The sequence below is a fragment of the Alligator mississippiensis genome, chromosome 16 (genome assembly GCF_030867095.1).
Source record: "Alligator mississippiensis isolate rAllMis1 chromosome 16, rAllMis1, whole genome shotgun sequence".
Classification (NCBI taxonomy): domain Eukaryota; kingdom Metazoa; phylum Chordata; order Crocodylia; family Alligatoridae; genus Alligator; species Alligator mississippiensis.
The window spans coordinates 25,352,323-25,379,463 of NC_081839.1; the positions used below are offsets into that span (position 1 = coordinate 25,352,323).

General features: G+C 47.5%; 2 protein-coding genes across 8 annotated transcripts in view; one reads left to right on the top strand and one right to left on the bottom strand.

Moving 5' to 3' along the window:
* Positions 1-450: 450 nt before the first annotated feature.
* Positions 451-14,523, bottom strand: LOC106738121 (uncharacterized). 2 transcript variants are annotated; one of them, XM_014600861.3, is made up of 2 exons: positions 14,295-14,523; positions 451-1,480 (listed from the first exon to the last, which is right to left on the bottom strand). In XM_014600861.3, exons 1-2 carry the CDS (start codon positions 14,317-14,319, stop codon positions 723-725), a joined length of 783 nt encoding a protein of 260 aa, XP_014456347.1. In that variant the 5' UTR covers positions 14,320-14,523; the 3' UTR covers positions 451-722. The 2 variants fall into 2 exon arrangements, 1 of the variants encoding a protein (XP_014456347.1); XR_009457915.1 differs by lacking the exon at positions 451-1,480 and adding an exon at positions 4,377-4,853.
* Positions 14,524-14,774: 251 nt separating this feature from the next.
* PRDM10 (PR/SET domain 10) overlaps positions 14,775-27,141 on the top strand; it is a 69,564-nt gene continuing 57,197 nt past the window's right edge. For 2 of the 6 annotated variants that reach the window (XM_014600891.3, XM_059719711.1), the window contains exon 1: positions 14,775-14,858. The gene's annotated coding sequence lies outside the window, so the exon portion shown is untranslated. Of the gene's footprint in view, positions 14,941-15,083; positions 15,148-27,141 lie in introns of those variants that run through there. The other 4 variants (XM_019490126.2, XM_019490127.2, XM_019490125.2 and 1 more) reach the window with 4 other exon arrangements.

Below are 27,141 nucleotides of genomic sequence, written 5' to 3' on the forward strand. Positions count from 1 at the left end.
AGCTGGTCATGCCTGCCAGCCTCAGGTACGTGGCCCACCAGTTTGTAGTGGAGAAGTCGAGTGCTGGCTTGGCCATCCTGGATATTTGTGGGGCCATCCAGGACAGCCTGGCTGACCAGGTCATCCGGTGGTCGACCCCAGAGAGGTGGTGGTTTGGAGCCCTTGGGTTCCCCATCCTCCCAGTGGATGGAGAAGCTTGCTATGTATCTCAGCACATCCAGTGACAGGAGCAGCAGAGCCGACCAGCCAGGAACAGTGTTGCAGGCAAAGACCACCCCTTCTGACGGTGGCACGCAGGACCCAGAGTGTGTGAGGCCATCACTACTCATCTGCTGACCTACCCCCCAACGCAGTAGGGCACTCGCCTTCTCACCGCCTATGCCAGGCCACCCACCCAGGGGCCTCCATCCCTGCCCACTATCAGGACTGCAACAACATAGGCAGTGTGGCTCTTGTGAAAACAAAATCAACTTTATTTCCCTTCCCTCTCCCCAAAACTTCTGCAACACCAACAGCTCAACACTGCAACAATACCCAACACAAGACCCTCCACAATCCTACCACCATTCACCCAGTCCCACCCCCCCCTGCACAAAACCATTCAAAGCCAGTACACTGTAACTATTTACATAAGAACCAGGGGGAAAGAGACAGTCCATAGGGGCAGAGGTAACACCAGGGGAGGAGGCACAGGGAGGAGGGAATCAGAGATTGGCAACCCCTCAGCCCTGAGCCTGGCTTTGGCCCTGTGTGCCACCACTCCATGTGTGGAGGCCATGCTGTCGTGGCTGGGGCCCTGGCTGCTCTGGGGAAGGCAGTGGGTGCTCCTCCTCAGAGGCATATGCTGCAGCTACGTCCGAGACCAGGAAGCAGGGAGGCAGGAGCGGTACCCCTCGATGGCTGTGGCAGGCCTGTGGGGGCTGCTGGGGTACCACCTGAGCCACCAGCCAGGCAAAATGCTCCCAGCTGGGACCTGTCCCTGGTGGTGGGAACGTGGGCTGGTCAGGGGGTCCAGGAGCCAATACTGGGGCTGGCATGGGCTGCGGCACAGCAGCTTGAGCGGTCAGGGTGGGGATGGCGGCTAGGAGCTGCTGTGACACCCTGAGCTTCTCCTGAATGGCAGTGTTGATGGAGGCCTGCAGTTGCCTCAGCTCCCTGTAGCTGTCCTGGGCCAGCTGCCGCTCCTCCATTATTTTTGCCAAAAGCTGTTGCAGTGCCACCCTCCCAGCCCGCACCTCCTCCAGGAAAAGTGCCTGGTCACGGCGGGAGCGGCGGAACTCAGCCAGGACCTGCTGGCGGTATTCCCGGGCCTCCCGGAGGTGTGCCCGCTCTGCCCGGAGCAGCTCCTCCTGGATGCCGTCCCGCCGCGTGCGTTGCACCTGGTGCAGGTGGCGCATCCGGATGGCCCCTGGAGTGCCTGAGAGTGGCTGGGCAGCTTCTAGGCGCCGGACAGTGGCCTCTCCCCTGGCAGACGGGCTGTCTGTAGAGAGAGGAAATGGAAGGCCATCTTCAGCTACAGAACCATGGCATGGGGCACGAACAGGCCTTGGCTAGAGTCCCCAGGGAGTAGCCTCACGCTTGGGTACAGGGCCAGACAGATGGCCCCCAAGTCAGAGCAATGTGGGGCTGGCACCCTGACAAGGACCGTAGCCATCCTGGGGTTGCCTGTTCCCTCCCAGTGTGTGCCTGGGTGGCCTGCTGCCCAAAGGGGGCCCCCACCTTGCCCATGGCCTCCGCAAGGCCCCACCTGGAAGGGACAAGCGTTACAGCTAGCCCAGCCTGGGGTGCCCAGCTTCTCCCATTACCAGGATAGATGCATTGCTCTACAACCCCTGGACCCTCAGTCACTGGCTCCAGTAGGTGCAGAGCTGCAGCCTGACAGGCACAGCCCTGGTGACACTACCACCTCCCCCCTGCCCTTCTGGCCGGGACCAGCTCCATCCAGCTGGGAGTTTTGGCAAGGGGGGGAGGCTGTTCTGCTGGAAAGGCTGGGCCTGCACGGCAGAGAAGTGGGGGTCAGGAGAGGAGGGAGGAGTGCTGTTCCTGCCTCCCTGTCCCAGGCCTTGCTGTAGTGTCTGCCTCTGAGGAGGAGTGCCCACCCTCCTCACCAGAGCAGCCGGGGCCCCGGCCACATCGGCGTGGCATCTGCACACAGGGCAATGGCACACAGAACCAAGACCAGGCCCAGGGCTAAGGGGCCGCCAACCCAATTCCCTCCTCCCTTTGCCTCCTCCCCTGGTGTTACCCGTGCCCCTAAAGACTCTCTTTTCCCCCTTGTTCTTGGGTAAATAGTTGCAGCGTATTTCTGGGTTTGTGCACAGAGGACAACTGGGTGAATGATGGTGGGGCTGTGGAGGGTCTCGTGTGGGATACTGTTGCAATGTTGAGCTTTTGGTATTGGGGAAGTTTTGGGGAGAGGGAGGGCAAACAAAGCTGATTTTGTTTTCACAACAGCCACACTGCCTATGCTGTTGCAGTCCTGGCAGTGGGTGGGGATGGAGGCCCCTGGGCAGGCGGCCTGGCAAAGGCAGTGAAAAGGCTGGTGCCCGACTTGGCGGGTGGTCCAGAAGATAGGCAGTGATGGCCTCATTCACTCTGATTCCTATGTGCCACCATCGGAGGGGGTGATCTTCATCTGTGGCACTGTTCCGAACTGGTCAGCTCTGCTGCTGCTGTAACTGGATGTGCTGTGATACACGGCAAGCCTCCTCCATCCACTTGGGCTCAAAGATTTCTCCCTGGGTCCTTTGCACATTACGAAGGACATAAACTGCAGCGATGATGTGGCGTATGTGCTGCAGCACTGCCTCCAGGCAGATGGCAAGGCTCTGCCAGTGCCCCTTCAGCTGGCCAAATGACCACTCAACAGTGCACTGGCAGCAGGTGACTGCCTCATTGTAGCGCTGCTGCCGAGCATCCAGGTGCCCCAGGAAGGGGTGCATCAACTAGGAAGGAGCAGGTACGCAGCATCCACCATCATCACTGGTGGGATGGCAACATCCCCGATGATCTGGTCCTGGATCCCTAGGGCAAAGGTCCATGCCTCAATCCTTGGACTGGGAAGTGTTGCAGCATGTGTGTGTCATGGGCCCACCTGGTGTTAACGTGCGTGAAGCGGCCGCGATGTTCTATGACTGCTTCAAGCACCACCAAGTGGGCACCGTGCCAGTTGACATACTGCTGCCCTTCCTGGGGGGGCAGAAAACAAGGATGTGGGTCTCATCAAAAGTCCCAGAACAGTTGGGGAACCCAAGGATCCCAAACTCCACCACCACCTTCCCGGCGTTGGCCAGCCAGATGACCCATGTGGCTAGGCCAGCCTGGATGGCCCCACAAACATCCAAGATGGCACAGCCATTGGTGGACTTCCCCACACCAAAGGGCTGGGGACATCAGTGTCCTGTTGCTCAATGTTTCGAGCCAGCTGGGCCACCAGGTGCATTAATGTGCTCCTTGACATTCTGAATGTTTGCACACAGCGTCCAGCATCCCAGGTGGGGAGGACTATGAGCTCCCACCAGTGTTTACTGGTGGCCCAGGCTCAGATGTGGTGGCAGATGCAGGGGACATCAGGATCTTCGTCATTCATCATCAATGAGTTGACATGGCATAAGGTGACCAGTGGCGTTCCTCAGGGTTCAGTACTTGGACCAGTGCTTTTCAACATATTCATCAATGATTTGGATTTGGGTGTTAAAAGCATGCAGGCAAAGTTCATGGATGACACCAAATTATGGGGGAGTGCGGTCATGCTGGAGGACAGACTGGGGATACAGGCTGACCTGGACAGGCTTCCAAAGAGGACAGATCAAAACCTGACGACCTTTAACACGGAGAAAGCGCTCCATCTGGGGAGAAATGATCTGCAACACACTTACAAGCTTGGCGGTGCTACACTTGCCAGCACCATAACTGAAAGAGACCTGGGGGTCATGAGAGACCACAGAATGAACATGAGCCACCAATGTGATGCCGTAGCTGGCAAAGCAAATAAAATACTAGCATGCATCCACCAATACATGTCAAGCAAGACTAAGGATGTCATCCTCCCACTCTACTCAGCTCTTGTGAGACTGCAGCTGGAGTACTGTGTCTAGTTCTGGGCGCCACACTTCAAAAAGGCTGTGGAGAAGCTTGAGAGAGTCCAAAGGAGGGCCACGCACATGATTAGAGGTCTGGAGAGCAGGCCATGTGAGGAGAGGCTAAAAGACATGGGACTGTTTAGCCTGGAGAAGAGAAGACTTAGAGGGGACTTGGTGGCAGCTTATAAGTATAGAAGGGGCGTATATCAGGGCCTGGGGGAGCATTTGTTCAACAAGGCACCCCGGGGGAAGACAAGGAACAATGGACATAAACTGCTAGAAGAACACTTCAGATTGGACATAAGGAAAAATTTCTTTATAATTCGAGTTTCCAGGGTCTGGAACAGACTCCCTCCAGAGGTGGTACAATCATTTATCCTGGAGATCTTAAAAAAATGACTGGATGCACACCTTCCTGGGGTCATCTGACCCTAGCAGTCTTTCCTGCCCAAGTGCAGGGGGGCTGGACCTGATGATCTTGTGAGGTCCCTTCCAGCCCCTAACATCTATGAATATAGCCAAGTCATCTTCCCCTTCGGTCAGCTCTGGGCTGACAGTGGTGAGGCAGAGGGCAGCAGTAGGGTTGACTCCATCCTCCCTGGCAGGGGCAGCTGGTACTTGCAGATCTGAGCCAAGTGGCTGACTCTGGCCCTGAACCAGGCTTCTGGTCCACTTCCGGGTCTGCTGCCGAGCGCGCTAGGGAGCACCCCCCGCGCTCCTGTGGGATGCGCCATGCGCCCCAGCATCTCAGCATTCACGAGCTCCTGCTACCTAGAGGTATGTAGAAAAAACATTTAAAGCTGTGTCCATGTCCGAATCTGCGAATCTTTCCGAATGGATTTGGAGAGATTAAAAGGTCCTCTGATTCGATTCGGATTTGGAGGTTCAGCCACAGAATCGGGCTGAATCAAATCAGGGACTGAAGCTTCATACAGCCCTAGCATCCATACCCTGTGACAAATCTCAAAAACTATCTGACATACTGGCCCGTCTAGGAATTTTGCCTGCCCAAATACTCCATGCATGCATCATAAATGCCATCTCAGGAAGCCGTGTTTACAGAAAGCCCAGGAGCTATTAGCATGCTACCAGCAGGGTATTTTTCAAGAGGGGATTCTTATCTCTGAAACATCTTCCCCCTGTTGCTCCAGCAGAGCTCGGCTTTATTAAAACAAATTTTCAGGGCATGTTGCAAAACTCACCTTTTCAGTTGGATATGCTGTTTATTAAATCTGCAGTAATGATTTTGAAAGAACTGAGAAGCCAGGTCCTTGGCAGATGTAAATCAGCATGGCTCCACTTAAGTATTTTGCACCTCCTAAGCATTTGGTCCCTTGCCTCAGAATATATTGGAATTCTATATACTCTTAGAATAGGGAATATTGGAATAGAACATTTTATGTCTGATTTATCTGTTTGGGGATTATGAAGTGTGTTGCCTATTCTCTGTTGTGGGTTTGTATCTGTGAACTCTGGAAGCTTGCTTTTTAACTATATCAATACTGTGCATATTTCAATTAACAAACATTTTGGCGAGTAAAGTTGCTGTTTTATGGAAAATGGATCCTTACTAGGCCTGTGCTAGGTGGCTAGTATTCGCTTCGGATTCAGATTCAGCCGATTTGGGGGGCAGTGATTGGATTCGGTGATTCGAATCACTGTACCGAATGAATTCAGCCAAATCTGATTCAGCAATTCGGCTGCTGCCAAAACTCTGAATCAGGCAGGCCCATCTCCCGCCTGCTCTCCCAGCCCGGCAATGGCTGCCCGCCCACCCCAGCCCCCTACACTTGGAAAAAAAAGCCCCAACTCAGCGGGTGCTGCCAGGGGCAGGAGGATCCCCACTGCCCCATGCTGCGTGGGGGGCTCTGCACAAGCCCCCTGACCCTCCCTGATCCCTCAGCCCCCACCTGGCCCGTGCAGCTCTGGCTCTTTAAAAAAAAAAAAAAGAGAGAGAAAACCCCCGGATGCATGGTTCCTGTCTGGTAGGGGGCGATCCCCGCTGCCCTATGCCATGTGGGGGGCTCTGCATGAACCCCCCAAAGTTTCAAGGCTGCTGCAGGAACAGTGAGTCCTGAGGCTTTTCTCATCTTTTTTTTCTTTAACGGACCGGAGCCAAGGTGGCCAGAGCACTCATGGTGGGGCAGGGGGAGTGAAGCGGGGTTGGGGGGCTCATGCAGAGCCCCCATGCAGCGTGGAGCAGTGGGGGGCAGCAAGGATCACCCCCCTGCCTGGCAGCACCCAGTGAGCACCAGGGCCACCAGGGACTGCTTAAATCACCAACGCTCTCTGAATCTTTACGAAGATTTGGAGAGCTTTGAATTAATTTGGACCTTTTAATTGGTCCCCTGATTCGATTTGGATTCGGAGATTTAGCCACCAAATCGGGCTGTATCTCTTCCAAATCGAATCACTACTCAAAGCTTCGCATAGACCTAATCCCTGCAATGGGAATAAGACCGCCCAAATAAAAGTTCTGTAGCTCTTTTAAAAGTATAAAAGTTCTGTGAATATTATGAAGACATCATTAAAACACAGTTTCATCTGTAACTTTTTGTAATTACATTTTATTTTTGAGGATGATAATATTATTAACTTTGCTTATGAAAATGAAAGATTGACCTTGTTTGCAGGGGGGGAAGAACCTTGAGAAGCAATATGAGAAAAGCTTCATTTGTTTTTATGATCTTATGAGGCTATGATCTCCTTAATCTAAGTTTATAGTAGGTTGTGCCTAAATTAGTATTGTTATATCAATACTTTCATTATGCCTTGAATTCTCCACTTATTTTTATATAAAAGAGCTCAAGTATACAGAAAGAGTCATATACTGCATAGCTAATTCTAATAGGAACACCATCAAAGTACAGTTGAAATATTTCAGCTTTCCTAGTTCATATTTTAGATTATGGACAGATGCAAAAGGGAAGAGACAAACCAGTGATGGAATGTACAATCCAATCCCATTTATATAACTAGCCCTGTAGGGCTAGCTCGAAATAGGGAGCTAACCCCTTAACCATCTGAACCACTGCTCTGACTTTCAGCTTCTCTTCTCCCTAGTATGCATGTCCTGGGTGGGAGAGATCCATACATGCTAAGTGCCTCAGCTCCATCGCAGGATGCCTGAAGCCCACCAGCCTGAACAACGTGTCCCTGCTGTTGAGTGATGCCAGCCAGACAGAACGATCGAGAGAAACTGAAGATGCGAGACACCCATTGTACGACTATCCTGCAGCACACAAACTGAATTCATGCAGGAGCTTCCTCACCAGTACCCAACCTCTCAATGTCATACCACAGAAGACATGACTATGGATGTGGAACAAGAGGGTGAAAAAACCCCCAAAACCTGACAGTGAAAAAATGGACATTTCAGCAGCTGAGTCTTTACCACCAGGGGCTGATGAACCATGGTACAGGTGGCGATGTCTCAACTGCCTATGCACCAGAGCTGGATGTTCCAAGGAACTAATGAAGAAGTAGGGCTATACCATTGGTTCAATCATCTGTGACTGCAGCATGGAGTCTCAGGCTATGCAACACCTTCTGCAACGCCCAATGCTTGCAGACACATGTACAATGGAAGATCTTGCAAAGTACAATAAACAAGCACAAGTCCATGCAACAAAATGGTCAAACGTGGTGTAGAGACACGAAAGAAGAAGTCATGTAGGCGAGCTGTCCACGTCAAGTCAATAAGGCTACTCAGGTAAGACCCACTTGTGTAACAAAACATGAAGATTTACAGCCTGTGTCCCCTATTCTCCACAGTATCTTTTATATGCATGCGCGCACACACACACACATGCACGCACGCACAGTACCTCCTAACAAGAATCAAATGCATAACAAAAGAAAAAGAAAAGGTGGAAGCAGAGGGGAGCAGAGGTAACTCTAGATGAGATCTGAAATGAACTGGAGTGCTAATGAGGTACAGATATTAAAGAAAGCTGTTTCCGTTGTCAAGCGTCACAGAGAAGGCTGGCTCTTCTCTCGGCATTCGGTGTAATATGTGAGGGAAGTAGGCAAAGGAGTTTGGATAAGTTCTGCAAGGTGGGCTGATGCAAGTCTATAGGGCAAAGAGGCTATATTGTCCCTTTCTAACTGGGTTTTGAAATGAATGCAAGGCAGCACAGTCACTGAGATGTGGATGCATTCCTGTTCACAGAAGAGAAGACCAGCAACACAAGTCTGCAGGTGCTACAGTCCATACAGCTCAGACTTGCAGAGACCAGAGAAGGGAGAACTGCAATAAGTGAGGAAGGGAAGATGAGAAATAGATGAGAAACACAACTGAGACAGTGCTGAGACAGCACTATATGAAGGAGATGATGCAAAGATGATGAGATAAATCTGCAGCCCCAAGAGATGTGAAAAAAAAAAGGAAAGTTCAGAATCGAGGGCTGCAACACTGTTCCAGACAATTAAAGCAAATGGGAAATTAGTTAATGTAATTTATTCTGGCTTTCTGGAAAGAAGCAGAAAAATACCTTAGTTTAACAGTGAAGGCCTTTCTTTGTAGATCCATACTTCCATCTGAGGACATCAAAACATTAAAATAGCAAACAGGATTAAAAGATGGAAAATGAAGCAGATTTGACATCTGGTTTCAAACTAGAGCTGATGTATCAGACAAACATGGTTTTCTAGATCTGGCACCTCCATATAATCTATCACAGAACGTGACACACGTTTAGGCCCAATAGTTCTCTGCTAATAAAGGGAGAAGTCAGTCCCCATAAATAAACCTGGGAATATGGCCAAAGTAGGAGAAAAGGAAAGGATGGAGCTAATATTAAAGGTTCTTTTGTGCCAAATCATGACCCAAGACATGCCTGCATGGCAGTATATAACACAGACCTGTAAAGATCTGCCTGTTGTTCAAATCATAAAAAGACAATGTCAGGAATGAAGGGCTGAAGCTGCAGACTTGTTTAAAGCGTTTTCTTCCCTTAAAATAACAACCGCAACGGCAAAACCTGGAACTGATTAGAAATGTTATCATGAAGTGAAAACGACGAAGCAACTTTTGTTCAGTCTTAACTATCCCCTTCTGGTGTTTGCCCCCCAAACAGTCATTTCTCCATGATATCACTGTGTAGAGGGACTCCCAGGCTAAATAGCTACACTAGGATGGGGCCTGTGTGCTGCACGCTCAACAGGGCTAAGTGCAGACACTCAAAAAGCCCGAGCCTGAACTGATTCAATCTTTGCAGGTTAGTCTAACCTACGTGGACTGAATGAACAAGCAAGTCAATAGACATTCACTTTTGATTCCAGAAATGCAGCCACTTGCCAGCAGTGACCCAGGCTAGATGCTGGGGGACACTAGAGCAAGGCCTCCCTTCTCTTTAGGCTGGATGGAAGTTGAGCTGGGGAAGGCTCAGGAAGGCCTATGTATGACTGGGAGGGGTTTAAACCCCTACCCTGGCCTACAGAGAGCTCAGCCAGGGTCTGCCCAGCTTTTCCACCATGCTCGTAGCTCAGCACAGCCTTAGACCCCCAGAGTCCCCTTCCCAGCCAGGAAGTGATCCCACTGTGCCTTCTCAGCTGCTGGAGCCAGAGTTTCACTTGGGGCAGCCCAGAAGCAAAGGCCAGATCAGGGGGAGGGAGGGGAACAAAATGGCACCATGCCCAGGTGGGGACATGCACAGAGCAGAATGCAGAGGGATTGTGGTGGCAGTGGCTTCATTCTGGACGTGAGCCCTGCTGAGCAAAGGGACCCAGGCTGCAGGGAAGGAGCTCGAGTGTATCAGTGCTAGCCTGGGGCAGAGCCAAGCATGCAGCTGGAGGAGCAGCTCCTTCTACCTGCAACCGGCAACCCCTTCTACCCACTAGAAAGTGGAGCTAGGCCCCCACACCAGCGTGCATGGCACAAACTTGCCCCCTCAGCCCTTAGTGTTACTACCTGGATCTCCCGGGCTGCTGGGTGCTGAGGTAGGCGTGCCCAGCTCACTGCTCTCCTATGCAGCAGCAGTGGTGCAGCACGGCCTTGTGTACCAGGTGCGGGATGCTGCTCCTATGGTTTTCCCGACGCCATCTGCCTGCCTGGCAGCTTAGCGCAGTTTGGCAGCGTGGGCAGCACCTACCAGTACGGCCAGTTGATGGTGGCAGGGAAGCCGCAGGGGTAGCGCCCTGTGCCTGGTACACGAGGCCATGCTGTAACCCTGCCACCGGGTAGGGGAACAATGAGCAGGGCACACCCAGCTCACAGACTCACTGTTTCCACATGAGCCTGGATCTGCTACCACATTCATGATGGCAGCCCTTGTCCTGGTGAGTTTGGGGCTCTGCCTGGCCCCTGCTACACACAGTGAATCACAGAAAATTAGGGTTGGATGGGACCTCAGGAGGTCATCTAGTCCAACCCCCTGCTCAAAAGCAGGATCAGCCCCAACTAGATCATCCCAGCTAGGGCTCTGTCTAGCTGGGTCTTGAAAACCTTTAAGGATGGAGGCTCTACCACTTCTCTGGGTAACCTGTTCCAGTGTTTCACCATCCACCTAGTGAGAAAGTTTTTCCTAATATCCAACCTAAACTTCCCTTGCTACAACTTGAGACCATTGCTCCTTGTTCTGTCATCTGCCCCCACTGACAACAGTCCAGCTCCATGCTCTGGAACCCCCTTCCGGTAATTAAAGACTGTTACCAACCCCCTCCCCGCATCTTCTTTTCTGCAGGCTAAATAAGCCCAGTTCCCTCAGCCTCTCCTTAGCAGTCATGTTCCCCAGCCCCCGAACCATTTTTGTTGCCCGCCACTGGATTCCCTCCAATTTCTTCACATCCTTGCTATAGTGGGGGACCCAAAATTGGACAGTACTCCAGATGTGGCCTCACTGATGCAGCATAGAAGGGACTAATCATTTCTCTTGATCTGCTGGCAACACACCTACCAGTGCAGCCCAGGATGCCGTTAGCCTTCTTGGCAAAAAGGGCACACTGCTGACTCATATTCAGCTTCTCGTCCACTGTCACCCCCAGGTCCTTTTCTGCAGAGCTACTGCCCAGGCAGTCACCTCACCTCCTCCCTAAACTGCTGCCTGCTGCAGTAGTCTGGGAGCTGACACTGCCTGTAAAGATCAAGGTAAAAAGGCACTGAGTCCTTCAGCCTTTTCCTCATCATCTATCACTAGGTTGTCTCCCCCATTCATTAAGGGACCCACACTTTCCCTGACCTTTCTCTTGTTGCTAACATACTTGTATAAATCCTTCTTGTTAGCCTTCACATCCCTTGGTAGCTGCAACTCCATTGTGCTTTGGCCTTCCTGACTTCATCCCTGCATGCCCTAGTAATACTCCTCCCTAGTTATCTGTCCAAACTTCCACTTTTTGTGTAAGCTCACTGAAGAGTTCTCTGCCAAGCCAAGCTGGTTGCCTGCCATATTTGCTATTCTTCCTGCACATCGAGATGGTTTGTTCCTGTGCCCTCAGTAAAGTTTATTTTAAAAACAGCCAGCTCTCCTGGACTCCTCAACCCCTCAGACTGGCCTCTAAGGGGATCCTGCTCTCTGAGGCAGTCAAAGTTTGTTTTCTGAAGTCCAGGGTCCTTGCTCTGCTGCCCTCCTTCCTTCCTTTTGTCAGGATCCTGAACTCAATCATCTCATTGCCACTGCTGCCCAAATTCCCATCCACTACTACATCTCCCATATATATCTGTATCTATATAATCCATTATCTAAAATATGAAATGGGAAGGCTGGACCATTTCAACTCTACTTTGATGATGATTCTCTTAGAAGTATTTGGATATGACTACCTCTTACTGTACACTGCAGCCCATATCTATTGATCTATCTATGAGATAGACATCCCCCATATATATACACATACACACACACACACACACGCATATCTATCTATACACACACACACACACACATATCTATCTATACACACACACACACACACACACACACACATCTATATACACACACACACACACACACACATATCTATCTATACACACACACACATATCTATCTATACACACACACACACACATCTATATACACACACACACACACACACACACACACACACACATCTATATATACACACACACACACACACACACACACACACATCTATATATACACACACACATATCTATATATACACACACACACACACACACACACACACACATCTATATATACACACACACATATCTATATATACACACACACACACACACACACACACACATCTATATATACACACACACATATCTATATATACACACACACACACACATCTATATATACACACACACACACATCTATATATACACACACACACACACATCTATATATACACACACACACATCTATATATACACACACACACACATCTATATATACACACACACACACACATCTATATATACACACACACACATCTATATATACACACACACACACATCTATATATACACACACACACACACACACACATATATCTATACACACACACACACACACACACACACACACATATATCTATACACACACACACACACACACACACACACATATATCTATACACACACACACACACATATATAGAGAAACACGCAAGGCAGGAAAACAGTATCTGCAGAAAATATCAAAATAAAGCCAAATCTCGCTCTATTACCTGGACAACTAATCCTACGGGTATGAATTTTAGAAACTCCTTGAGCTGTAATAATTTCAGATTAAGCTATCAAAATACATTAAGTAATTTACATATATGGTTTTTAATTTGACGGTGTCCCTGCAGATTTTAATCTTACCAGTACGTGATCACTGTTTTAGGGGATTATTTCAATACACGCCCATTAGCCCTTTCAACAAAAAAGAATGAATAGTATCTTATTAAAAACCAGATCCTCCTGATGAAAATCAGTTTTGTGGAAGATAGCATATACCAGAGTGCTTGGATGAAGGTCTAGACCTCTCCTCTGGCTCAGCTCTTTCAGGTACTTTATCTAAAAAAAGTGGTTTGCCCGGGTCCTTGATCCAAATTCTCCTTTCCCGCACCACTGTACTGCATGTCAGTTAGATGCTACAGTCCACTGCAGACTGCAACTGCCCATGTTGCAGCCTTGCTCTATGTATATTGTTTGTGGGGCAGTTGGTAAAATTTGGGCATGAAAGATTATACACATATATACAGTATTATTGCTAAAAATGAATTTATGAAATTAAGTACCTTCCTGGGCAAGCAATAGCCACTACTAAGGTAATATAGGAAAGCTTTAATTTTCTGTGCTGTTACAATGCAAAGGCTTTTTTTTTTTTTTTTTTTGAGTGAGAAATAAGTAGAGTGGAAACCCAAGACAGACTCAAATGACAAATGGGTAGATCTTTTTTCTGAGCAAAGCTCATTATTCTTTCTGATTTATTTTAGATGGCATTTAACATTCAGATTTATTATATAACACATGACTAAATGGAGCAGCGAATAAAGAAAAATGGTGCAGGAGTATCAGCCTGTCCTTCGAGAGCTGGATGCACTGTCCTGCGTATTGAAATGATCCCCAATAGCTTTTTACAGTTTTTACTTTATCCGATACCAATTCTAAATCATTCGTTAAAGAAACCAACTGGACTGCTTGCCTTGTCCCCACCTGGAAATGCGTTTTTCTAAAGAGTCTTGGGAAAGTGTCAATAAGCAATAACGAGAAAAAAAAAAGAAACCCTCTGCTATTTGCAGCCAAAGCCACCAGTAAAAAGGGTTGCAGGTGAGCAATTTTGTATTTTCTGTGGTTATGAACACCTTTCAAGCATTTTCTTCCCCCCTACTAAAATGCTCTGCTGAAATGCTCTACCAACCCAAAAGCTTGCAATTAAAGAATTTTTTTTTTTGCAGAAATCTTGTTAGTTTAATATAAAAGATGCCATCCCTACTACCAGTCCTGATTGCCTACAAAAAAACCCAGGAACTGTACATTCACTTGGGTATACTGCCTTATTTTCTGCCCAAATCGGCCAGAGAAGAAAAGACAACCAGCACCCCGTCCTCAAAAACGTGGCATTAGATTATAAATCAGATTTCTCCCCCCTCCCACCCCATCACATGGGGAAGGGCAGAGGTGGCATCTAGCCCTTCCCTCCGTCAGCCGGGGCATCCCTGCACGTGGGGCACGCCTGGCGGGTTGCGGCACCTGCCCGGTGACAGGGGCTCTGGGAGCAGGGGGCTGCAGCCCCGGGCACTGCACGACGTTACCTGGAGGATGCAGAGCTGGCCCCATCCTGGGCTGGGCTCGGGACGGGGAGCCGCACTCCTGGGCTCCTTCTCCTCCGCAGCACGTGCCCGCCCGTGCGCTGCCCCCTCCCGCCTGCAGGGGGCGCTGCTCGACCCGGCTCCTCCAGCAGGGGGCGCTGCTCTCTCCTCCCCCCGCCCCCCGCGGCCCTCCCAGCAGGGGGCGCTGCTCGGCGCCCACCCCCGCACCCCAGCAGGGGGGCGGAGCGCGGCGATGACACGCGCGCTGTGATTGGCGCGCGGGGGGCACTGGAATGAGAGCGGCGCTGGGATTGGCGGGCGGTGCCCCGTGGGGGGTGGAGGTCCTGGCAGGGGGGCTCCCCTTTGCCAGTGTACTGGGGGGCCCCCTTTGCTCCCCCCACCCGGCTGCTCGGCGGCTTTTCTCCCCTGGGGTTCCTGTGCCCCATCCCCACAGGCGGGGAGGGCCCTGGCCAATCAGCGCGCTGCACTGGTGGCTGTTGCCAGGCAGATTATGGTAATGAGGCCGGGCGGCCGCCCCCCCTCCCGCTCTGCAGCTACCATTGTGAGGTGAGGACAGGTGGGGGGTTTGGGGCCGCCACGGGGCCTGCGGCGGCGGCCGGGGCGCGGCTCCCGCACGGGACCCCCTCAGGTAACGCGATGGGACGGCCCGGGGGGGAAGCCTGGCGCGGGGGCACCGCGGGGACTAGCCGGGGGTTTCGGGCTCGTTGTTTTAGTCGCACCCAAGATGGCGCCCGGGGCCGGCGGCTCCTTAGCGCCGGGGCCGGGACAAACCGTTCGCTCCCGCGGGTGGGGGGGGGAGTCGGCGCACTCGTTCCCCCCCCGCCCCGCGGGAGAGGTACAGTCCGCTCCCCCCTCCCCGCCCGGCGCGGGATCCCCCACCCGCCCCGGACAGGGGGAGAAGGGGCTGCCCCCACCCGTGTCCCCCCCCGCCCGGATGGTATAGTCCGGACCCCGGCACCTCTATGGCGGGGGGTGGTGGAGCCATCTTACTGCCCCCAACGCCGCGGGCGCCTCGTCCCCAGCGCGGCCCGGGCCCCCTTCCCGCGCCCTGCCGGACTCAAATCCCCTCTCCCGGGCGCTGCCCCCTTCTCTCTGCTCGGCGCCCGCGGTGCAGCCCGCATCCTGCCCCTCCTCCCCCCGCGCACAGTGGTTGGGGCGGGGGCCCTGGCGCCTCGCCTGCCCTTGGGGGACCCTGGGGCTTGCGGGGCAGGGGCTGCGCCCTCTGATTGGCCGGGGACCTCGAGCCCCTTTCTCCCATTGGCTTGTTTTGGGGGGGAGGGTCGCGCCCCTTCCTCTGATTGGCTGCTGGTGGGGGGGGATACTTTGAATGGGTGCATGTTGTGGGGCTGCTGCAATGGGGGGTCTAGTGTCTGGCCCCTGAGCGAGGGTGCCCAGGTGAGAGGTCCTGGGCCTAGCCCAGTCTCAAGCCCTGGGGGTCTCCGTCCCCTGGGGGGCGCCCGGGTATAGCTGCTGGAGGGGCCACATGTCGCCCAACGTGGAGGAGCAGCGCGGCCCTCTAAGACATGTCTGACTGGTGGACCAGGGGATGTGCAGCTCATGATTGCGCGCTACCCCCCCTTGCCCAGCTGCCCTGTTGCTGTGGGGCTCCGTCTCCCTCCTCTCCTCCCTCCACGGGGGCGGGGGCAGTGCAGCTGGGAGCTGGGGGTGAGTCTGGGGGAGTCAGGAAAAGGGGGGACGATGCCTCAGTACTGCTTCAGGAGGGTGCACGTTGTGCAGGGACTTGGCCCATCTGCCTGCCGCGGCAGGGGTGGTGCCTGAGGGCGATGGTGAGTGTATGTGGCGTGCAGCGCTGGGCACGTAGAAGTTGGGCAACCCTGCTCTAGATGATGGCTGCCCCAGCAACACTGCGATGGGGATCGTGGGATAGTGGTTGCCTTTCCCCATGTTTTTGAGATTGTGTTGATTTTTTTTGTTGGGGACCGTCACTACCTGGTTGGTGCAGTGGTAAGGTGACATTTTACAACAAGCCCATGTATTGGGATGTTTGGCATAATTGCGATAGGTGTAGCACCAGTGTTGGAGCAAGGAAAAAGTGCTCAGGAGACTTTTTATCTGATCACTGCACACGCTCATGTGTTTGTATTTAGCATGTCATGCCTCAGGTCCTCTGGAGGCCTGGCAAATTATAATCATGCATACATCTCCAACTAAGCAAAAGGCACTTATGCAGCATAATGCATTTGCAGTGTATTGCGTGCTAAATATTGAAGTTGTTTCTGAAAGAGAAGTCGAAGGTGTAAACTCCATCAAGGGAGTATTTGTCTTGGTACCAGCTCATGCATCTTTCCTCATCAGTTTATTGCTTTCTACTATATTTTCTCTATATGTTGCGGGAATGCTGCAGCTTGACCTTTGTAACTTCAATGGAATCTGAATCTCTGAGGTCAGACTGGCAAAGCAGCTGAGTGATGGCATGCATACAGTAGCCAATAGTCAACTATTACTTTGCATAAATCAGGCATACAAATTATTGGCAAAACAGTATGGAAAAAAATGAGATATCAGTGTTTTGATGGATTTAACCACTGAATAGATTGTTGCAATTTCAGTATTTAACATGCAGTACATTGCAAATGTATTATGTTGCACAATTACCTATTTCTTACTTTGAGATATGTCTTTTGTTATATGCATTTATATATGGTGTTTTATCATTGTTTTAATGGGAATAAAAGCTACAACACCCGTATGGTTTCCCCATCTCTTTACGAATGTTTCACTTTTATAGTTATTTGTTGGACTGCTGGATATGCTTGAAATGTTTGCCAAAATGCAGGTCCTTATTAAAATGAGCTGTTGTATATGTTTTTTTCTGTAGTCTGTGTCTTTATTATGGAAACACAGTAAATATCAGCTCGGCTAACTCCTTCATTCTTAATGATTAAAAATACGCCTATTATTCAAACTGATCCTAAATTAAAAAAATATGACTCCTGAATTGTTGGAATTGTACCCTAGAGATGTGTTCACTTTTCCCAGTGAATCCTCGAGACACATGAATGGACTGTTAGTTCAGTGGACACCCATAATTATTCACTGAGTTAAGTATGTGGAAGCATCTTTAAAAAGCTATGTTTGTATGAATGGGATAATGCCTTGTATGTATGGCTACTACTAATGTATTAAATTTGACAAGATTGTGTAATGAAACCTGTGTTTATAGCCAACAGCTGTCTCCGAGCACTTGCATTACTAGCTTTCAAAGAATATCTCTGCACGATCTCCTCTATATTAATTTGCAGTGTAACGAGTAGCCACCTTTATAATGTGTTTCTGGCCACCTGCAACCATTGCCAGCTGTGCAAACTGAATTGTAATTGACTTGTTAAGGCAGCTGGGGAGTGAGGCTGTTTTAAGATTAGGGATTTTGTTTTTAACTGGAAGATGTTAATAGATCAATTTGCCGCTCTTATTTACGGGTTATCTGAAGCATACAGAAGTGAAAGTGCACTGTAGTCCATAAGTGGAAGTACCTTGAATAGCCTTTTCTGACATGGTGTAGTAAGCACCCACCTGCTATAATTGACAAACAGCATGGAAAATCAAATCATTCTAATGCACAGACTCAATATTATTTTGAATCTTTGTGATAATCCTGATCACTTCAGGTATGAAGTTGGAAATGACTGCTTTCTCCTGATTTTTTTGTTTGTATGTTTGTTTTCACTTTCATCAGGGAGCCATTTTGCAGTCTCTTAAAGGTTCAAGCTACACACCTGTGATAGTGCCACAGCTTTTGTCTTCCCAGCAGTCTGAGGGGTTTAAAACTATTGACTTAACTGAGAGAGAGAAAAAGGAGAAATGGCAATTAGGGCTGCATGACAGGCAGCCAGGGGCAGATTAATACTTATTTTCTAAATGTTTTAGGGGCCCCACAGGCTAGATACAATGGCCTGGCAGGTCGCATCTGGCCCCTGGGCTGCATATTGCCTACCCCTGGGCTAGCACATTTCTATCCTGTCCTTTTTTCAAAGCCTTTGTGCATTGTGTTTTAGATATTCTGTACACAGCACCTCAGGGGCACATATTTGGCAATGGCCTTTATTTTCCTTTTTTTTTTTTTTTTATATATATATATATATATATATAAACTATAAAGCAAGTACATCTTTTAATCATTTAGTTTCCTTGTTATACTACTTTCATATTTATGTGTTTGGAAAATGTGATAGACAAAGGTCCCCCTTCCTCAAGTGTGACAGGCCCAAAGGCCAGAAACATGCATGTCTTGGTGAGATCAGAGTAGGAAGTTTTTGAGGAAGAAGTGGGCCTGATGGAGGCTGTACCAAATTAAACAGGGAGTATAAAAATCAGGAGGCCAAGAACTGGAGGGAGAGAGCTGTTACGGGGTAGATATGTAGTTGAATAGCAACTGAAAAGAAGGTAGATGATAAATGAAAGCATAAACTCTGGCAGGAATTTGGTTGATGAAGTCACTTTAGTCCAATCAAAAGAGGCAAGGATTATTTCAGAGTGTTAGTGAGGTAAAAATCACAGGTGGTAGAAGAAATCATATTTCTTTGTAGGCAGAAGATTTTTGCCATAATTCATGGTAGTCAGTTTGTAGGATCTGCTTTTTGAAAAACACCTCCTTATTAGGATGTTTGTCTGCCCTCCTGGGCCTCATTCAGAGCGTTGATTCTTTATATTTAGTGGTATAAATGAATAGATTTTAGCAACGAATCTAATAAACTGTGGGAGAGTGTTTAGGAACATCATAATGTAATTGTAGGTACTCAGATTATATGATGATGGATGTGATAAAAGCACTTGGATAGATCAATCCATTACACACAATTTGAGTAAAAAAACTGTTTGTGTTTGGCTGAATTATTTTCTTTATTATACAGCTGAATAAATTGCAGCCATTCCTCCTTCCATGGAAATAAATAGACTCTCTTGTCCCAGCTGTATATGTCATTTCCATCTCTAGCCCACCAGTAAAATATAAATACTGTGGTCATGCATTACCTGATTAGCATCCAGCCAAAATGCACTAGAGCCAGAGTTCCTTGAAGCAATATGAGCGTTTGATGAATGAGAATGCAGAAGAAAGACAGCAGTTGTGACTCAGTAGTCAATGAGGTTATAAGCCTATTGTACTTCCCAGCCTTTTTGCTGATATAAGAGCAAATCCTTGCCAAAGGATCTCAGGAAATGCACTAGTTTTGCCTTTTAGGTGTGCTGGGATAATTAACTTAAGTGTAGGATAGAGTTTCTTGTGGACACATGTAGTTCTACTTTTGTGCATGATAAATCGTTCTTATATTAAGAGCTGGAAGAAGGCCAGCAGCATAATTCAATATAAAACCTAGCTTTTATAGCTATCTTGCATATGGTTAGCAGTGAAAGAGAGTGCTTAGTGCTCAGCGCTTGTAGCATTAAGTTAATAACCATTGCGGTTCAGGGGATCCCCATCTGTATGCAGACCTCTTCCATACCCTAGAGTAAATCACACCAGCCCTTCCATGCACCAGTTTTGTAAAAGGGATTCTCATTTGAGGTACTGCAGTGTCCTGTGACTTCCTGAGCTGAAGGTGGCTCATTCCTTCAGCCAGCTCCAATCTTCTCCCATGCTTATCCTCTTGGAGCAGGGACAACAATACATTTTGGAAGCCACAGAATATTACTTTCTCTGTCTCTAAAAACATTCAAAGGGCCCACTACCCTCACTGTCAGGATAGGGCTGTAGTTCCCCTGCGTGTTCCCATTGTTGAAAGCAAACATCTCTCCCCAAGTGCAAATAAACATCATATAAGAGCATATAAAGGAATATAAATAGACACCACTCTTGAAGAAATATAGCTACTGTTCAGTGTTTTTGTTGTCAAGAAGGCCCTCATCAGAAACTCTGGGAAGAAGAAAATAGACATTGAGCTTAGCCCAGGATAAAAATGCTATCTCGAGCTAAATGGCTTTGATTTGAGAACAGGTCTACACAACATTAGGCTGGCAAGGGAGTGTGAAAAAATGTACGTTCTTAATTTCTGCAGTTACGCCAGTAGTCCCCTTTCTTCCCCACCTGGTGTGGATAAAGCTATGCTGACAGAAAAGCACCTTTGGGGGATTTTTCAGTAGAGCCATGCTGGCAAAGCTGTTACCAGTAAAGCCTTTGTATTATTGACTATTTCTGCTTTCCTTGCAAGGAGATAAAAGAAACTGCTTTTTTCTGCTTCCCTAACCAACTAAAGGAGAAGAAGGACTTGTGTGGCCAGGCTGCCGTAAAGTAGGTCTTTGCTCCTTAGACGGTTACATACCTGGGTGAAGCTGACCAGCAAAGCGTTCTTCTTTCATGATCTGTCCACGCTGAGCTAAGCAAGCTATTCCAGTGAACTTGCAGTTATGCAGGATAGCTTCTGACAGCAGAGCTGTATCCGTCAAAGATCGTTCCTCTTCGTACCCTGACTGACAAACCTGTGCTGGCAGAAACTAATGGGGTAGGTCCAGTGCTGGGACCCAGAGTAACTGTGGCGTAGTCTTAAAATTAACACCTGGTATAAGGCCCAATTTAACGTTACTAAACATAACACCAGTTATACCAGCAAAATTGCATTTTTTGCCAGGATAGTTTGTTTTCCTTGGGATGGTGTAGCAGCCAAGCAGCTCAGGATGCATCAGGGTTTGCCCATAGAGGTTAAGCCAAATGAACTGAAGTTGTGACTTTAAAGTGTTTTGGGTAAAGGGCATAGACCTCTGTCTAGATGCTCAATCAGAAGTAAAGTTGGCTTTAGCTTAATTCAGGCTGTGCCTATAGTTTGGCCGGCCAGGCAGGAGTCACTGAATCTCATTTGTTAAAGCGATGTCCTTTCTCAGAGTCAGCAATAAACATAGCCTCTCTTAGACCCTTTAGTAACAAAGGGGCACTCCACATCTTTGTTGAACGGAGTGGATCCATCAGAATGGAGTTTCAGCCTTCTTCCTTCACAAGAATTTAGGGCAAACCAGTATTGGATCTGTATGCCTCCATCAGCAGGAGCAATATAGTGTACTTGGTATAAACGTGCGTAGCCTCAGGACTGAAAAATAGGCTCTGCACATACCCAAACATAATCTAAACAACATTCATCCATGGTCCTGTGGTATTAACAGCTCCCAAACTGATTAGCTCCCTTCATTTTCAGGGCTTATGATGGTTTTAGGGCTACTATTGGAAGACTTGAAAATGAGTGGAGATATTAGACATTAAATTTGTTGGCTCTCATCATTTCCAAGATTTCCAGTACCAATCCTTAGACAGCTGCTTCCCCTTTCCCTTTTCTGGTACCAACTCTTATGCAGATATACACGTTACAAAGTAGATGATGGGCTTGAAAGATGCTGTGCACACAAGTGGTTTATGCACTTAGCCAGGGTGCAGATAACTGATATGTGTTGTAATGCAGGCAGTAGGCAAAATATTGGGACTGGCACTGTGGTATGTGTACAAGTGGAGTACACTATAATGCCACCATACCAAACCCAGGGCTTTGAGTACACCCCTCATTTACACTTATAAGCTGCCAGCAAGACTCTTAACTGGGCTGTGGTTTTGGTTATGTAGATAACTGGTTTGCTGAAATCTGAACTAAGAGCACTTTGAAGTCGGTAGGACAGCTCTTGGGTCAAGATTTCAACCCCCATCAATAATTCACATCCCAGTAATCCAACGGTAACAGCTCACAGTCCCCAAAGAAGCTGGATTCAAGCTAGCAGACTAGAAATGAAGCATGCTGTTCTCCACTGCTAGCTTCTCAAATTTTCAGGTGTTCAGAAGGATGTGTTTTTGTTTGCTTTTTCACTTATTGTGCACTTCTCTGGTATGGAAAATATATAAATATTAGCATATCAATTTTCCTGTAAAGGACAGATGGTACTGGCAGAATTCACTTGTAGATAAAGGTATGTGGGCATTGTAACTCCAAAAGTAGAAAGCAGCTACTATTCTGTGTATCTTAAATAAAGATAAAGCAGCCTGTTCAAATCCCTGTTCATCTCTTAATTGAATTATTATTTTCCAGAAGTATAATGTTAGGGTCCTGTGATTGAGAAAATTAGTTAAGGGGGGAAATTAAAAATTAAAAGCTTGTGAGTATTTAGCAACTAATCCACTACACAGCTCCTCTCCCTGGCATTGCAGTATCAGCAATACTGAAATCACAGGGATCCGTTTTCATTCTCTGTTGCATCAATACATGGTTGATTAGTTTCTTTTTCTAGTGAAGTTTTCTTAGATTAGGGCCTTACTGAATGCACTACCTGAATCGATGCAACTATAGCTCTTTGTGCATCAGGACTCCTGAATATACTCCTCTCAGCACATTCTTTTTTTTACCAATGGTGGTACAAAAAAGACAGGTCTCTTTCCTTTCTCTTTGACCTCCCTTATGCCAACAGTGACACAGACAGTGTGCGTTCTTTGCATTGGACATTGAGGGAATCATTATTCAGTGTATCAAAAAAGGAATACGATGCGTCTTCCTTGAGATTCAGGGTTTTTAAGTCAATGCACTAAAAGCTTCCATTATGCTAATTTTTTTGTCTTGTATATATTATCCTAAAATCCTTCCATCTCTTCTTTTAATGATGGAAAGTAAAACAGAAATAAATGATTGAAGCCAGTACAGCAAAACTTTTATCATCTGGAACCCAGGAGCTAACACAGGTGTCTTGCTGTGATGAACTGAAATGCCATGTTTTTCTGCCTGATCATTGAGTTTGTAGCACGAAATGTGCCTACTTTGGGTGAGGCTGTTGCTGGATTGTACGTGCAGGAAAGGGGCAATGGGTGTTTTGTAATGGGGCAGCTGGTGGAAGGTGCCGTTCTGGGTTAGAGATGAATCTGTTGGGTATCGATGTGTTTGGTTTGGGAGCCAGCCCAGAATGCTAAATGTGGGTAGGGGGCTTGTGCTAGGGATGACAACACTGACAAAGGGACTATTGGATTCAGGATGGGGATGCTTCTACTCCTGGCCAGAGCTTAATTCAGGCCATATCTTTTTCCCATGCTCCAGAGCTGAGTGCAATGAAAGATGAAGGCTTTACTAGAATTGGTTAGGAATGGGAGCAGAGCAGGAAGAGAGTGGCTGGAGACATGGCACCCAAGAAGACAAGGACCTTCCTGGGTCCTGCTGCTTCCTGACTGGTCTATTCAGCTCCTAGTACAGGACCACACATCACTCATAGGCCTGGGTTTAACTCCACATTTTGTACCTTTTTAGTTTTCAAAGTTGTTTTGGGGGTGCTCGCTCATATTTGGCTTCACCTCAACCACCCTTTCAATTTTTGAGGACTATTACTGCTAATAGAATAAACTGTATTGTCTGTCACCTTTCCAAAAAATTTGCGGAATTAATATAATTGCTGTTACAAATAACACATGGTACAGCTAAATAATAAAATAGGAAAGCAAAGTTAGACAGTGTCAAAAGTGTAAAAATGGATTTCTGGGTAAGACTTCAAAAGGTATGGAGAATTACTCGGGCAAAGATTCCCAGAGAAACTTGCCAGCTGGCAGAAGCTGCAAAATAGAAACATCAACTTTGATGAGATCTTGGAATGGACAAAAAAAAAGGCAAGTGTTAAAAAAGTGGGACAAGGTCTTTGACTCTGGCAAGAGTAAGTTCCCAGAGAGTTTCAAGACAAGGAGGACAATTTTAAATTGCATCCAAAATGAACAAAGAGCTAGTGGAGTGGCTGGAGGATTTTGTTGGTTAAGTTGCATTTCTTTACACGTTTAGGAGCATTTGTCATGTACTGACACCTGGAAAGCTGGATACAGGGTTTGCACCAGAACAGAATAGGGGGTTAAATAGTCAAGGCTGATCATTTCATGAGCTCTCGCTTGTTGGAGACTGCTCACAGGTATACGGATACATGTACACAAAACAGTATTGTGGGAGCTTTCCTAAAAATAAAGGAAAATGTGTGGGTTTTCTCCTCATCTGCTTGGTTGTTTCTGCCGCATCCTATTGATGTGTTGCTTTCACAGTGAGCTGATGTTATGAAGTATTTATATCCATTATCATTGCAGCCATCGTGTCATCACCTGATTCTGTATAGAGTGAGGCATGACTGCTATTTTGAGGAGGGAATTGATCTCTTCACGGCTGCTGTGGATAGTTTAGCATCTTGTCCACCGGTATTGCCTCCTGCTCACATCACATTCACATAGTTTAGCGTGAATGCAAGCCTCAAAGATGAAAGCAATTGATTGAGTTACCTCTGATCACATAGCATCTGCATCCATCCTTCTGATGCAGCAGAATCTCTCACTGACACTAGCATTGCCATTCATATTTTCCTAAGATGTCAAACTTTTACACGTTGTATGGAAAAATGGAAAGTAATTGGAGAGAGAAATACGCACAGGTTGAGAATGATCTACAGATGGGTAGTATGGAGAGAGAGCAGAGAATGCTCTCTTATTATATCAGATGTCTGGCTATCCTAGAAAAATGAGACGTCACTTTCAAAAAAGTGTAGAAGCCCAGGAAAATATTTGTGTGAGGTTCATTGATAGCCCTAGCTGTAATGTCAAACTTTACATATAGTTAAACATCCTTGCAAATTTGTGCATAGACTTTTGTGCAAATTATTGTTATATATTGTCTTTATGTATTGTTATATATTGTCTTTATGGGGCAAATCAACAGTTCAATCACCCTAAAGTGGGACCATCATGAAATAAGTGGTAACTCACCAATTACCACCAGGCTGGCGCAGCTAATTTATTGTAAACAGCTTATTGGTTGTAAAGCGTACGAAGGAGACTAAGAGTTTTCAGTGCATCTGTCTACGTGAGATGCTACACTGCCATAGCGTTGGCAGACAAAAACCAGGATGCCACAACTACATCACCGTAGCCACAAGCGTCTAAAAATAACCATGCAGCTAAATATAGTGCAGCTAAAAATAACCATGTGCCACCAGCACAGCGCAGTAACGGCTGTTACAGTGGCGCCACAGGGGCACATGTAGATGTGCCCATTATTAGATGAATTGACCCAGCTCGCTCTACTCTAATACTTCCTTAGCCACATTCTAACTTGGGCTTCTATTGCTTTACTATGCATGGAGACAGCACTTGTGGGAGAACTGGGAAAAGTGGAGCGTCTAAGAGTCCAGAGACATTAGAACTGATTTTTTTGTAGGGATTATGGCTGATATTGTGGAGGAATTTGAAGGCAAGAATAGGAGCCTCAGGGTGGTAGGGTTGCCAACCCTCCTGGATTAGCCGGGAGTCTACTGGAATTGGCATTGGTGACTATTGAAAGGAATTTGGAAAATAGATATTGTGAACGGGTTGAACGGTAGCATTAATGACATTATGTCACATTGGGGAAAAAAAATCTCCCAGAATAGCTTCAGTCAGAGTAGGCAACCCTAAGGGGCGGGTATCCCATTCATAAAGGCCGTCAAGAAAAGGTATTTTGGCCTGTGTCTGCATCAGCCCCCATAAGCTCAGGCTTAAAACCTATTCAGGTATTTCATAGCAGTAATGCAGGGCACAACATAACTTCCAGCTCAATAGTTTTCATACTTTCTACAGCTGCACATTCTTTTTTCAAAAGTCTCATTTGCCCAATGAGCATTTGCACTAGCCTTGCAGCCTTTGTGCAGGTACACAGGGTGGGGGGGTACTGCAGTGATATAAAAAGTGACTTGCAGAGTCACTTCTGACTTGAAGCCATGCATACCTCTCTTTTCCATACAGGTAGCGGATAGATTTGTCCTAGTGGAGCTACGCTGGTGCACAAAACACAAAGCCTAATGGAAAATAAGGAATGCCCTCACTCCTATCAGACTGATTTAGGAGCAAGTTCTTGGAAGACTGACATTCTCTGTTTATCCTCAGAATGCTTCCTGGGTAGCATCAGTAGAAGCTACGCCATACTACCCTGCCAATATGTCTTTTCTTTTTTCACATGGCCTGTCTACTGGGAAATTCATTTTCTGTTGCACTTTCAGTCTTTGGCCTCTTGTGCTAAGCCTGTCAAGAAAACTCCCAGCTGCAGTCCTGGTTTGAGCACAATCAAAAATTGCAATCATTTAAACTTTTTTGCCAAATCTTTGTTTGGAAAGCTTAGAAGTAAACCCCTTTCCAGACCCAGTTTTGGAGCCAACAGAGACTTTGGCTTCAACTGTGGTTCTAGGGAGATGTGCTTTGCTGCATATTTTGCTGATTATTGTAGCAATACACACAAAAAACCCTAATTTTATGCCAATTTTTGGCATTTCAGAGATATACACCTTCATCTTGCTAACCAGATTGCTTTTGAGGTAATTAATTAAAAGTAATCAACAAATCCCGCACGCTCCAAGGAGCTGGTGTGCCAAACCAGTGTGATCAAGGATCCTTGGATTCCCCGCAGGACTTTGGACTTATCACCTAATTGCTCTGCCCTAGTGTACTCGTTTGTAAGTCAGCTTTGCCCATCTGTAAACAAGTGTGCTCTGATCAAGATCTCGCAGCAGGCCAATTCTTTGGCCAGTGTAAATTAACGTAGCATAGTTCAAGTGCAGCTATAGTAGGCTATTACAGAAGCTGAGTGTCTGACTCATTAATTGTAGAATAATTTTTTCTTGGCTTTATTGAGAACTCACAGAGCCACAGCAAAATTGTAAACCTTACCCTAAACTTTCTCCTCCAGTTTGGCTTTTTCGGGTGTTTCCTTGCAATGGCTTATCCATCCTAAGGCCAGGTTCCCTAGGATCAAATTGGCTCTTCCTCAAGGTCAAAAAGACATTCCTGACACAGTGAGTCAGCAGAGCTGAGTCAGCAACTCCCATGCCAGCTCCAGAACCTGAAAAGCCTCTTTCATACCATCTG

Coding starts and splice junctions, on each gene's coding strand:
- LOC106738121 (XM_014600861.3), bottom strand. CDS start 14,319: ATGGGGCCAGCTCTGCATCCTCCAG. Junction 1,481..14,294: donor GCCAGCTCTGCATCCTCCAG/GTAACGTCGTGC, acceptor CTCTCTCTACAG/ACAGCCCGTCTGCCAGGGGA.